Consider the following 14,133-nt stretch of genomic DNA (forward strand, 5'->3'; position numbering starts at 1 on the left):
GATCCCCACACCTGGAGGCAGGTAGCGGGGTCTCCGAGGAGGGGTCCCGTGGGTCTCGGGGAGGGACAGTGGGAGCTGGTGGGCGTGAGCCGCCTCGGCTGCCCTGACCATTGCTACTCCGCTCCAGAGTCCGTCCCCTCTCCCTTGCTGAGAATTTCCCACGCTAATGACTCAAGAGGCCCCCGGGTGCCTCCCCGAGGCGACCAGAGATGCACAGCTGCCTCGGGCCTGGTGCCCGCCCCCGAGTAGCGGAGCCCACGCCCAGAGCCTTCCGCCCGCCTGCCCCGGCGCAGTGCAGCAGAGCGCGCTCGCGCCCCGGGCCGCCCGGCTCGCGCGCACGCGCGCAGGGACCCCGCGCCCTCCGAGGGGGAGGGGGCAGAAGGGGCGTCTCGGGGGCAGGGGAAGGAGAAGGAGGCGGTCGTGTAGCCTCCGGCCGGGCTCGCGCTCACCCCCGCGTTCGCCCTCCGCCTCACCCGTGCTCCGGGAGTGTGAAACGCTTTCTCCCGGCATGCAGCGGGAGGAGGGATTTAATACCAAGATGGCGGACGGCCCGGATGAGTATGATACTGAAGCGGGCTGCGTGCCTCTTCTCCACCCAGAGGTGAGGAACCACGCCGAGCGCATTCCTCGCCCTAAGGCCTTCGGCCATTTCTCTCCCGGACTCGCGGAGGGCGGTGGCCTACGCGTGTAGGGTAGTGGAACCTGCCGAAGTTGAGGAGGGCGTGGAGGCAAATCCAGGCCCGAGCGCGGCTGCGAGCGGATAACGGGGGAGGAGATAGCGGGGCGGGCCCGGCCGGGGCGGGCTCTGGGACGCAGTCCCTGGCTGTGCCTGGAGGCCACAGGGAGAGATGTTGATGGTTCTGCTCTGTCGCCTCGCTGCTGGCGGGTGCACGGGCCGCGGGGGCCTGGTGCTGGTTTGGAACCGCACCTTAAGCCCCTAGTTGTGCCCCAAGCCTCTCCGCCGCGAGGAGACACCGCGTCTGGTTTTCATTTCTTCTGTTCCTTCGCCATGGTGAATGACGCCGTCAGTTCCTTGGACAAAGTGATGTCCTTCCACGTTAATGCCGTTAAGCAGCACCTCAGGCACCTTGTGTCGGATGTCCTATTTGAGCTTTTGCCCTTAAGCGATTAAAAAGAGAGGTCAAAACTTTTGAGAATAGACCCATGCTCACATTAGCTCGTCAAAGTACCGGGGTTTTTGTTTTGTTTTATTTTTGTTTTGGAGCCAGTGGAGGACCGTGCAACACGTTACCCATCATAACACGAGTCTCATTTCTCTGTAAGTAAACAGTGCCCCGCTCCAGGATCAGTCACGTTCTGTACTTGCATAGCTCTTAGTTTATAGCTGAACTGGTGCTAGTTCTGGCCTGGAAGCAGTTCTTGATGCATTCTTATTCTGAACGATCCACAGTGATGTGCGGATGGGCAGCGGCAAAGCTTCCTGAAGAACCTCTGTAGTTTTTATGAGGTTAAAGGATGAAGACAATTTTTGTGTTGTAGTAGGATGAACAAACATGGACGTCTGTACCTGGCTGCTCTGCATTAAAATGATACTGTTTATTGCTGAATTTTGATTTGTAGCATGCTTACATTATTTAGTAAAATGTGAATAAAGAAAAGCACTTACCCATGTAATATATTAGCACTCAACCTCGCTCTCATTCATTGCTTTGATTAATCAAAAAGAGATGGGATAGTTTCTTACGAAAATACCCGGGCCAGTCTCAATAGAAAAGGCTGTTAAGAGATTTCTTACAAACAAAACTGAACATTGAGTAGACATTTTTGTTGTTGTTTTGTTTTTTAACCAAAGTGGTAACATTTTCAGAAATGGGATTGGAGAGCTCTCTTTTAGTTCACACTTAGGCCCTGAAAATATGTCAAGAAGTAGACAAAGTGTTTGCAGATACTTTGAAAATGTTGCCAAGGAATATTTCTATTCATCTATTCCTGTGAAAGTATTTCAGATACTTAAATGTTGATTGTATATTTTATCATACTGGTCCCTCTTCATAAACCTTAGCTTTGTGAAACATGGTTTGGCACTTTAAGAATAATTTTAACTGATAACAAATCCAGAGATTGCTTGGTATAATGGAATGGCCTATAGGCTTGAAGTTTAGAGACGAGTCTTAAGGTTGGCATTTAATAGAATATTACTATAGAAAATTGACTTCCTCATCATTGAAAGTGGAAGTTTTGTATAAATGATGTACACCATTCCTTTTCACCCAACAAACACAGGGGTTGATTTGTTTAGATGGTTTGCATCTTAAGCTAAGGTCTTTCTGCATTTTTCCTGTGGTTTCTGTTGCATTCGTAACTTGCTGCAGACCTGGTATAGTTCTGCATCCTTGCAGTGCATTCTTGGGCAAGCTACTTCTCTGAGTTCTAGCTTTATAATATGGGATGAAATAATAATTACTAATAAGCTATTGCAAGGATTAAGCGCGATAATGTATTTTGTTGTTGTTGTTGTAAAATAAGCAGTGCTTTCAGTCTCCCTTTGGAAAGAAGCTCATTCTCTGTCTTAGTGAGCAAATAAAATACTAGTACTTTTATTTAGCTCCTTTTTGGAGGGAACATAGATTTTGATTAGATACATTTGGGTTCTCATTCTCCATTTGTACTAATTAGCTAAGTGACCTGAGACAAGTACTTGATTACTTAACGCCTCAGCTTATTCACCGGGAAATGGAGATGTTGCCTACCTAGTTCACTTGGCTGTAAAGGATTAGGTGAGACTATATGTTGAGGTTCAAGAACTGGCACATTGTTCAGTTAATGTTAATTCTTTTTCCTGCATCAGAAGAAGGAGGGAGTGTTAAACATTTAATTTGGTTTTAGTGGAATAGTTTTGAAACTTGTGTGAGTTTTAATTTAGTGTAACAGGTCTTTGCAGGAACAAGTTTTATTTTACTGTTCATCTTCAAATTTAACACTGTCACAAAAAAATAGTTTCTCACTAAATATTTGTTGAGTAGATGAATTGTCTGTAGGTTGAACAAATAAGCCATTCTTGAAATCTGTTAGTGTGCAAACTGCTCAACCTTGAAACCTTTCTTAGGGGATTATGTAATTAGATGAAAAATAAACCCTTCTTTTTAGGGGAATTTGCTGTGAGAGAACCTTTTTAATTAAATAATCCATTTGTTTAGTCATTTAAACATTTGTTTATCTTGTTTGGGTCATGCACTGTGTTGAACTCTTGAGACTGATATTTTTGTCGTAAATTCACTGAGAGGCAGTATAGAGTACTGATTTAAAGCCAGGGCTTTGGTAACACACTGAGAATCTAGTCTCTGCCACTTAACTATCATCATGGTCAAATTGTGTATTCTGCATTTTAAAAATTGGGTTAATAGCACCGACCTCTTAGAGTTATTGTGAGTATGAAATAATGTTTATAAAGCAGTCATCACAGACTTAGGCGTGAAGGCTGCCAATCAAATCCTACCTCCTATAGGTCTTGACCTATAGCATATAGTGAATACTGGTGGTGTTTCCCTCCCCCCTCCCTTCCCCTCCTTCCCTCCCTTCCTTTCTTCCTTCCTCTTTCCTTCTTTATTTCCTTTTTTCTCCCCCCTCTTTCCCTTCCCATCCCTCCCCTTTCCTCCCCCTCCCTCCTTTCCTTCCTTCCTTCCTTCCTTCCTTCCTTCCTTCCTTCCTTTTTTTAAAATCCTCACCTGAGGACGTATTTATTGATTTGAGAGAAAAAGAGAGGGAGAGACATCAATCGGTTGCTTCCTGTATGCCCACTGACCAGGGATGGAACCCACAACCTAGGTATGTGCCCTGGCCAAGGGTTGAACCTGCAACCTTTTGGTCCACGGAGTGACACTCCAACCAACTGAGCCACCTGGCCAGGGCTACTTTTGTTTTCTGATCAAATATTTTGTCATAATGGAGGAAATTATAGGCTCTTTGGGAGAGGATGAACTGATGATCAGGGAATTAGGGTGCTAATCCCAGCTCTGACTTTAGGCTAGAGGACATTTAACTATTCTCAGTTTCTTTGCTTTTAAGATAGTCTAGACTAGATGATCTCTTAAGATTTCCTCAAACTCCAATAGTTTGATTGTTATGTTGTAATTTTTCAAGATTGATAGGCTTAAGCATCTATATGCTAGATGTTAGGTTATATGGGTGAAAATGAAATAAAAGGACAGCTTCTGCTCTCCAGAAGTTAATGATCTATTTGGGAAGATATATGCATATGAAACACTTAACAGAATCTAAGTGTTGAATTGAGTACTATAGCCTATAAGCAATGTCAGATTTTTGTCATCTAAAACGGTTAGAAGAAAGACTTAAACAGAGAAATAGAGACCATATGCTGGTCTACAGGTTCACATGACTTGCTATCATCAGTCTTCCGTTTCACCTACTTTAGTAAGTCATCCCAGCTCTTTCCTAGAATGAGGCTGCACTATTCCCTTCTCCCATAGTATTAATATAGGGACTCTCTTGTTTCAGCAAGATCTGACTCAGAGCTTTGAACTGGATTGCCTAGATTATCTAGGGATTTCATCTCTTGTTCTCTTCATTTTTTTCTCTAAATTTCAAAACTTATATTATTGCCTTCTCTAAATTCTTATTCTTTTAATGGTTACGTTTTTGTTTCACATTAATTTTGCTCATATTTGTGTCTCATTTTTTGTTTAGAATATTAAACTGAAGTAGTACGACATCTCTTGTCCTCACAGATTTTATAAAATTTATTTTTTGAAGCTTTTCTTTAGTATAAGTGATTTTGCTTTTTTCCATTATTTTTTTGCTCTCTTGTGTAGTTAGAGATATATATGTACATGTACATAAATTAACTCATTTGCTTTGAGGAAGCAGATACAAAATTACTTTGAAAATTGTTTTTCTCCTTTGATACCATAATAACGATGAGTCAATATATGTAAAATAAAAATACAACTAATTGGCTACCTCATGGTTTGTGGCAAAGCCAAAGTTGAAAATTACTGACCTATAGAACCAAAAAATTATATTTGGTTGTGAGAAATGCCATTGTACTGTTTTGATTTCTTTCTTTTATTTTGCTTACTATTTTTATTTAATTCAAGAGCATTATCCCAAAAGTATTTATTAAGAGTAGACTATGGCGTAGGTAGATATAAAAGTAGATAAATTAAAAGTGTGAGTGCTGGTGTTGGGCTGCTTGAGTTCAGATCGTAGTTTTGCCACTTACTAGCTGTGATCCTGAGCAAGTTATTGAACTGTGTCCCAATTTTCTGAACTAAAATGGAAATATAGTACCTCATGAGATTGTTGTTAAGAGTAAATGAGATAATGTATACAAAATTCTGTGTCTGGCTTTTAGTAACATATTAGCTACAAATGTTGTGGTAAGAAGTTAGTAATATCTCAAGCAATAATATTATACACATGTTAGGTATGGAGGCAACTGACTAAGTAGCTAAGAATTAAAATTGGTTGTCTGGGGATTGAGGAGAGGATGGGCAGAGATCTCTTTATCACAAGACATTTTGCACTATTTAATTTTCTTAAAGATGTGTGCTATAATTTGAGGAGTATTTATTGAGCATTGATAAGTGTGGTCTTGATGTTTTGCTAGGGCATATAGTAATGAGGAATACAAAAATAGAGATTGCAAAGTAAAAAAAGATGAACTGTATGTAGTCCTACAGATCCCTCAGGATAGATGAAGGTGTGTGTGTGTGTGTGTGTGTGTGTGTGTGTGTGTGTGTCTACAATGCACACAGTCTGTTAAAAATTAAAAATGCATGTGTGCCCTGACTCAGTCAGAACATCGTCCCACAAACCGAAAGGTTGCTGGTTTGATTTCAGTCAGAACACATGACTGGGTTGCAAGTTCTGTCTGGGTCAGTGGGTGTGTGTGGGAGGCAACCAATCAATGTTTTTCTCCCTCTCAGTTCCCACCCCCTTCCTCTCTCTCTGGAATCTGTAAATATATCCTTGGGTGAGGACTGAAAAATAATGCACGTGGACCTCCTTTCCTCCAGAGAGTATCCTAAGGGTATGTTAGGGTAGTTAGGGTTCCTTAGTCAGTTAAGGGGTCTTGATGTAGTGTGTGTTTTTTTTTAAGTATATTTTATTATGTTGTTACAGTTGTCTCAGTTTCTTTTCCCTTGCTCCCCTCCACCCAGTACCCTGTTTCCCTCCAGCAGCCCCAGCCCTCTTGGTTCATGTCCATGGGTCATGAATATAAGTCCTTTAGCTTCACCTTCCTCCTGTCTATTTTGTATCAATCAGTTATGATTCTTAGTCCGTGAACCATTACCCCATTTCTCCCCTTCACCCTCCCAGTTGATAACCCTCCAAATGATCCCCATACCTATGATTCTGTTCCTATTCTGTTTGCTTAGTTGGGTTTTGTTTTTATTTTTTAGATTCAGTTGTTGATAGTTGTGAGTTTGTTGTCATTTTAACGTTCAAAGTTTTGATCTTCTTCTCTTCTTCTTGCCCTCCTATGATTCGGATGTTGGCATGTTTAAAGTTGTCCCAAAGGTTCCTAAGCCTCTCCTCATTTTTTTGATTCTTGTTTCCTCATTCTGTACTCGTTGACTTTTTTTTTTTCTTCCTTATGTTCCAAATCATTGATTTGAACCCTAATTTCCTTCCCTTCACTGTTGGTTTTGTTTGGATTTTCCTTCGTTTCACTTAACATAGCCTTCACTTCTTCCTTTCTGCGTTTGCCGTACTTAAACATATCTGACAAGTCTGTAAGCATCATTAACACCAGTGTTTTGAACTCTGTGTCTGTTCGGTTGCCTATCTCCCCATCTGTTAGATTGGCTCTCTCCTCGTTGCTTAGTTCTCCCACTGGAACCTTGATCCATTCCCTCTTTTGGGCCATACTTCTCTGTCTTCTCATCTTGACAGGCTCCTGTGTTTGTTTGCCTCTGTGTCTTAGGTAGAGCTGTCGCACCTGTTATTTTGTAAGGAGCAGAGCCTTAGGTATTTGTCAGTACAGGGCAACCCATTTTACCACATTGTGGCACTGTATGTGTGTGGGGGGGTGGTTTAAGAGGGAACAATATCGTTTGCTCAGCACTTGCCTCTTTTCCAGGCACTTCTGCTTACCATATGGGACTGGTGCCCCTCTAGCTGTTGCCCTGGCCATTGTTCCCAGAGTGGGTGGATCTGCAAATGTTCTAGGACTGTGGGGACCCTTTGAACAAGCAGACTCTGCTGACAGACCAGCAGTTTCTTCCTCTGCCCCAATCTCCACTTGTTTGCACCATCAGAAGCAAAGAGGCTTTATTTTCCCCGGCATTGGATCTGTGAGCTGTGCAGTCTGTCTGGGGCTTGGAGTGCCCCCCAGGTGTCCCTCCCTACTTTTTAAAACAAGTGACTGTGTTTTCAACTAGCCTGTATCTGCTGCTACCACCACACCGCGTCCTCTCTGCCCCAGCTCCACCCCTCCTACCTGTCTGGATGAGTATTTCTTATTTATATCTTTGTTTGTTGAACTTCCATGCAGCATGATTTTCTGGAACTTATGGTTGTCTCTAGTTTTGAGGTAGTTGTATACCTTCTTAGTTGTGGAGGAAGATGCAGTGTGTCTATCTAGGCCTCCATCTTGGCTGGAAGATGCAGTGTGTTTTTAACAGAACCCCCAACAATTACATAATCCAAAAAGGTATTTCAATATCAAGGTGATGTGCAATTCTCTTTCAAAGCATCATCTAATTCTATTATGTTATGATTAGATTGTATTACAGATAGGTAATTCAAGGATAAAATAGCAACTATTTTAAACTTTTGATTTTGAAAACAATTCAGGGTAATATTTATAAAATATGCAAGTAAAATTTTTACCCGGTGTAATAATTATCCAATTATAGGGTAATATCTTCTATTTAAAAATCCTTAAAATAAAGCTATAGGCAGCTAATTACAAAGTACAGTGGAACTCCAGGCTTTTGTAAAGGAGTTATTGTAAGAACTTAATTTCCTGAATTATAGAGAACAGAGTATTTTTAGGTTTCGTTTTAAAAATTGTTGAAAATTTGTTAAACGAATTACTCGTTTTCTAGGGATAATACATACTAAATATGGTAGAATCTTTCTTTGACATATCAGAATATTATAGTGTCTTAGGCTCATCCGTTTCTTTTGCAGTGATTATTGTTGAAGAAATGGAGATGATAGGGCTAAATGTACCTGAAGTCGTTTTTTTCTTTTTTGTACGTGTGTCAGAAAGCTTGTGTTTTTTTTTCAGTTGTTTTATAATGGGGAAAAAAAAAATCAAGTGAAAAATAATAATTACTGATTGAGATGTTACTGTACTATACCCTTGGTCAGTTTTTTAAAAATAACTTTCTGATGATGAACAGTTGTTAATTTGTGCAGGATTTAATGAGGGATAAAATTAGTTACCAAAACCATCTTCATTCTCATGAAAAAAATAAAATCCTTCTATGAGCTGAAGACCGAAGTTGCTTGTGTTAGAATCCTCAGGTTGCAAATGTCACCAACCCTTTTAAAACTTACTTGGACACAAAAATGGGGTAATATAACCCAAATTCAGGATGGCACAGGTGCAATTAAACTCTGAGCCGAGAATGTCACCAAGACACTCTGCCTTCTATCTCTCCTCATCTCTGCCTTTCAGCTTCATCTTCTCCTCATGTAGAGCGGCTTCTTTTTTCTCTATACTGGGTGTATGGATGGATGCCAGCCTTCTTTTTGCCATGTATCTCATATGTAAGTAACCATTAGAGATGGTCTGCATATCTTCCCTTATTCTACATTGGAAAAAAGCATAGGGTTGTCTTGATTTAGGTTGTGTGCCCACCTCTATGACCATGGGATAGGGCACTATAATTGACAAAGATCTCTTGGTTGAAGGTAGGGGAGGGACAGTTTCCTTAAAGAAGAAATGCTAGCAAGCAAAACTATTTCTGTGCTCTATACTCTTAATGTAAAGCATTGTTTATTTGTTTTAATTACATTGAACTTATTCTCAACACTAAATGTTCTAGTTGGGCTACTGAATAGCATTCTCTATGAATAATCTAGACCAGGGGTTGGGAGACTTTTTCTGTAAAGGCTGGATAATAAATATTTCAAGTTTGTGGGCCATGTATAGTCTCTGTAACAGCTACTCAATTCTGTGGTGGTTGTATGATAGCAGCCATCAACAATATAGAAATGAATGGACAAAAGTGTGGTGATTGCTAGGGACAGGGGGGTATAAAGGGACTAAATGGTAATGGAAAAAAATACAATAAAGATTAAATTAAAAAATAATTTTTGTGGCTAGGAAAAAAATAAAACTGAGATTATTTTTTAAAAAGTGAATTGGTATCCTGTGTTCCAATAAAACTTTATATTATAAAATCAAGTGGTGGACCACATTTGACCTGTGGTCTGGTCTATTTGCCAGCCCCTGATTTAGGCAATACCTAGAAACTTGTAAGAAATTTTTACTAAAATATGTGGTATTTCATCACATTGAATCCCATTAAATGCTGGTGTATTTTAACTTCATCGTAACTGGATTCGTGTGGTTGGGTAAAGTGAGAATGTATGTGTATATGTAAGAATCTTATGGATAATGTTGTTAGAATACACATGCTTTCATATACACTTCTCAGAGTTTCTAGTTTAGTATGTGGATTTGTGATATGTATACTTTGAACAAATTCCAGAGGTGATTCTAATAGACACTCCCACACTTGATTCCTCATTCCCTGCTATGCCCTAATAGGTAGGAAAAGTTTTATTACAGGAGGAGGAAGGAAGCTGATTTGACATTTAATGTATGAGGCATTGTACTTGGTGCTTTTCATGTTTCCTCAGTCTGATAGATGATAATAATGATAATTGCTAACACTTGTCATATTATAACTACGAGCTAGGCAGTGTCTTAAACAGTTTTGCATATACAGTCATACCTCAGTACTTGTTGGCTTCAGGACTCGTCAAACCCTGTACTCCTTGCATTTTGATGAGAAAAAAATGTTTTAGCACTTGACACTTGCTTGGGACTCGTTGCACTTGGCTACAATTTCTATGAGTCACCATGCCACCCAGCAAGAGAAAACGCTTTATTGTTAGGTACTTGTCGGTTTCAGTGCTTGTCATGAGTTCCGGAATGAGTTAACGAAAAGTGTGGAGAGGTACCAATGTGTTATATATATGCATTCATCTAATTCTCACGCTTTTTATACCTATTTTACAAATGAGGATATTGTGGCATAGAGAGGGTAAGTTGCTGCTAAGTGGCAGAACTGAGTTTGAATCCAGGTTCAAACAGCTTAAATCCAGCTGCCTCTTTTTTCTAGCACAGCACAGTGTGATAGCAGTGATAATTGTTATAGAGTTGATTGAATATAATTTGCCAGGCAGGCACGGACTAGCTGTGTTTGCAAATGTCCTCATTTTCATAAAAAAATTTTTTGAGACTGTGTTTTAGAGTAGTTTTAGGTTCACATTAAAATTGATCAGAAAGTACAGTGAATTCCCCTTCACCTGCTGCCTCCACACAGGCACAACCTCCCCCACTGTCAGCATCCTGCGCCAGAGTGGTACATTTGTTACAGTCAAGGAACCTGCATTCATTGGTATATTATTTGTATAATACCTGGAGTCCACACTCTACATTATGGTTCACTTTTGGCATACATCCTATGGTTTTGACAAATGTATAATGACATCTGTCTGTTATTACAGTACCAAACAGACTAGTTTCACTGCCCCTAAAGAGCCTCAGTGTTCCACCTATTCATCCCTCCCATGTCCTAACTCTGGCAACCACTAATCTTTTTAGGTTGTTTTCTGTCTCCCTAGCCTTTTTTTAAAAGATTTTATTTATTTTTAGAGAAAGGGGAAGGGAGGGAGAAAGAGAGGGAGAAAAAAATCGATGTATGAAAGAAATATCATTTGATTACCCTTCGCACACATGCCCTAATTGGGACCAACCTGCAACCTAGGCATGTGCCCTGAGTGGGAATCAAACCAGCGACCCTTTAGTTTGCAGGCTGGCACTCAATCCACTGAGCCACACCAGCCAGGTGTTTGATCTTGAGCTAATAAATTGCTTAACCTCTCAGTTCTTCAGTTTTATCTGGAAAATGGGAATAATAATACCTCTTAGGTTTCTTTTGAAGTTGAATTAATAAACCATATTTTGTAGATTTTAACATATGTTTTATATTTTAATATTTCTGAAAATGATGTCTGTTGCTTTTGGTCAAGGGGTAGTGATGTTTTAGCAATAGAATAACCAATTTACTTTGCTTATATATCTCCTTTTAATATATCTAAAGACTACTATATGATAAAACTGCCTAAATAAGTCTAGAAGCAATCTTTCCATTAATAAAAAGAAAACTTCTAAGTCATAGAGAGCACTATATATGGTTCAGTTAGCAGTCTTTCTTAGTGATATGTACAATAATTGTACATCTTACAATCAACAGCATTTTTGCTTCTATGGCATCCTGTCTCTCTCTCTATAAAGTTTAGAAGAGTACTTGGCACATAGAGTTAGCTATTATTTGTTTCACAACCTTTCTTTCTCCAGTTCAAGATTATGGGAGTATATGTATACCATTGTTAAATCTACTTCCACCTTGGAGATTTTATCTCTCTTATCTGTAATTATAAACACTTCATTAGTCTATAATTCTATAACTAGAATTATGAATAAACTGTAGACATTATTTTCTGAAGAACTTTTGCTTTCTGACTGAACACCCAGTCTAATATCTAGGATCTTCCAGTTGTTTTAGAAGTTAATTAACTTGATTTTAGAAGTAACCACTATTTGAACTTTTTTCCTTATTTGTCTCCTTTTTATTCCTGTGAATAATTGAATGTAACCAAATCTCAAAAAAGGGTCACATTTGGGGCAAAAAATTGACAAACTAGAATCTAGCACTATAACATAGTAGACCAAATAAAAACTTAAACTTTCTAAAGTATTATTCATCTGATTTATTCTATATTGTTGAATAGTATATGAATTTTAAAGATATCAGAAATTTAAATTCCAGCAGAGGTTTTATGGCTTTCAAAAAAAGTGGCATATTCCTGGCTGGGTGGCTCAGTTAGTTGGAGCATTGTCCCGTATACCAGAAGGATTGTGGGTTTGATCCCCAGTCAGGGTTTATACCTAGGTTGCATGTTCAATTTCTATTTTAGGGGGCATACGGGAGGCAGCGAATCGATGTGTCTCTCACATCAATGTTTTTCTCTCTCTTATTCTCTCTCTAAAATCAATAAAACATATCCTAGGGTGAAAATTAAAAAATAATAATAAATTTTTAAAAGTGACACATAATTATTGTTGAAAATTTAAGTAGTACAGAAGGGTATGTAGTAGAATGTAAATGCACGTATACATGTATATTTTATATACATGCTTATATATGTTTATGTCCTTGTTTTTGTTACATAAATGGTATACAATATGTTGTAAAATTTGCACTTTTTTCTGAATGCTCTTTGGACATAGTTCATCTTAGCATATAACGATATTTTTCATTTTTTATAATGTCTGGACCTCCTGTGTCCAGCATAGTAGCCACCAATGACATGTGGCTATTTAAATTTACATTAATAAAAATGAATAAAGTAAATCAGCTTTTCAGTCATATTAGTAATATATCAAGTGTTTATTAGCCATGTATGGCTAGTGGCTGTATAATGTTTGTAATTGCAGAAAGTTCTATTGTATGGACAGTTTTTAAAACAATTTGTGTATCTTAAAATTTTGTTTTACTATATCACTCTTTATTGCAGTATATTTTATTTATGATAAATTACATGAATTTTACATTTGTAAGTTGATAGTTTTTAAGAAGTTTATTTTGAGATAATTGTAGATTCACATGTAATTATTTAAAAAATGCAGAGAGATCCTGTGTACCCTTTACCAGGTTCTCCCAATGGTAACATCTTGCAAAATTATAGTATATTACAGCCAGGAGATTAATATCAAATCAGTAAATATACAGAACATTTCCACCACCACAAGATCCTTCACATTATCGTTGTATGTTTATCCACACCAGTCATATTGCCCTTGTATACCCATACTAATCTAGTCTTTATTTCTATAATTTTTAAATTTTAAGAATGTTATTTAATGGAATCATGTCATGTGTAACCTTATAGGATTGGCTTTTTTCATTCAGCATAATTCTCTGGAGATTCTTCTAGTTTGTAGGGTGTATCAGTAGTTCCTTGCTTTTTTTACTGGGTAGTATGTTGATGTATCAGTTTGTTTAACTGTTAACCCCTTGAAGAACTTCGGGGTTCTTTCCATTTTTGGTTATTATAAATAAAGATGCTTTAACCATTTGTGTACAGGTATTTGTGTAAACATAAATATTTCCCTGGATAAATGCCCAAGAGTGCAATTATTGGGTCAGATGATGGTTGTACAATAATATTTTTAAAAAACTGTCAAGCTGTTTTCCAGAGTGGCTTTACATTTTACATTGCAGCCAGCAATATATGAATGATCTGATTTCTGTGTCCTTCCCAACATTTGGGGTTGTCGCTTTTCAATTTTAGCCTGTTTTAATAAATATGTGGTAATTCATTGTAGTATTAATTTTCACTTTCCTAATGGCTAATGATGCTATTATTTCATGTGCTTATTTATCATCTGTATATCCCCTTGGGTGAAATATCTGTGTTTGTATTAGTTTGCTAGGGCTGCCATAACAAATGCCACAGATTGGGTGGCTTAAATAATGGAAATGTATTTTCTCACAGTTCTGGAGGCTAGGAGTTCAACCATGATCAAGGTATTGGCAGGTTTGGGTTTCTTCTGAGGCCCCACTCTTTGGCGTACAGATGGCCAGCCACTCTGTTGCTGTGTTCTCACATAGTTTTCCCTTCATGCACATGTGCCCCTGGTGCCTATGTGTCCAGATTCTTTCTTCTTCCTTTAAGGACATCAATCATACTGGATTAGGGTCTACCCTAATGGCCTCATTTTAACTTAACCCCATCTTCAAAGAGCCAAGCTTCAAATATAGTCACATTCTGAGGTAATGGGAGTTAGGGCTTCAACCTAGGGATTTTGAGGTGCACACTTCAGCCTACAACAGTGTCTTTTGCCAGTTTTTAAAATTGATTATTTTACCGTTGAGTGTTTTTTTCTTAGTAAATAGATAT

General features: G+C 38.8%; 1 protein-coding gene across 2 annotated transcripts in view; it reads left to right on the forward strand.

Annotated features, from left to right (window-relative positions):
* Positions 1 to 405: 405 nt before the first annotated feature.
* ZDHHC17 (zDHHC palmitoyltransferase 17) overlaps positions 406 to 14,133 on the forward strand; it is a 93,861-nt gene continuing 80,133 nt past the window's right edge. For both annotated transcript variants that reach the window (XM_090273646.1, XM_090273647.1), the window contains exon 1: positions 406 to 601. In XM_090273646.1, the coding sequence (XP_090129772.1) occupies positions 509 to 601 (93 nt within the window). In that variant the 5' untranslated portion in view covers positions 406 to 508. The remainder of the gene's footprint in view (positions 602 to 14,133) is intronic.

Source organism: Furipterus horrens, unplaced genomic scaffold, assembly GCF_987537825.1.
Source record: "Furipterus horrens unplaced genomic scaffold, mFurHor1.1.pri manual_scaffold_4, whole genome shotgun sequence".
NCBI lineage: Eukaryota > Metazoa > Chordata > Mammalia > Chiroptera > Furipteridae > Furipterus > Furipterus horrens.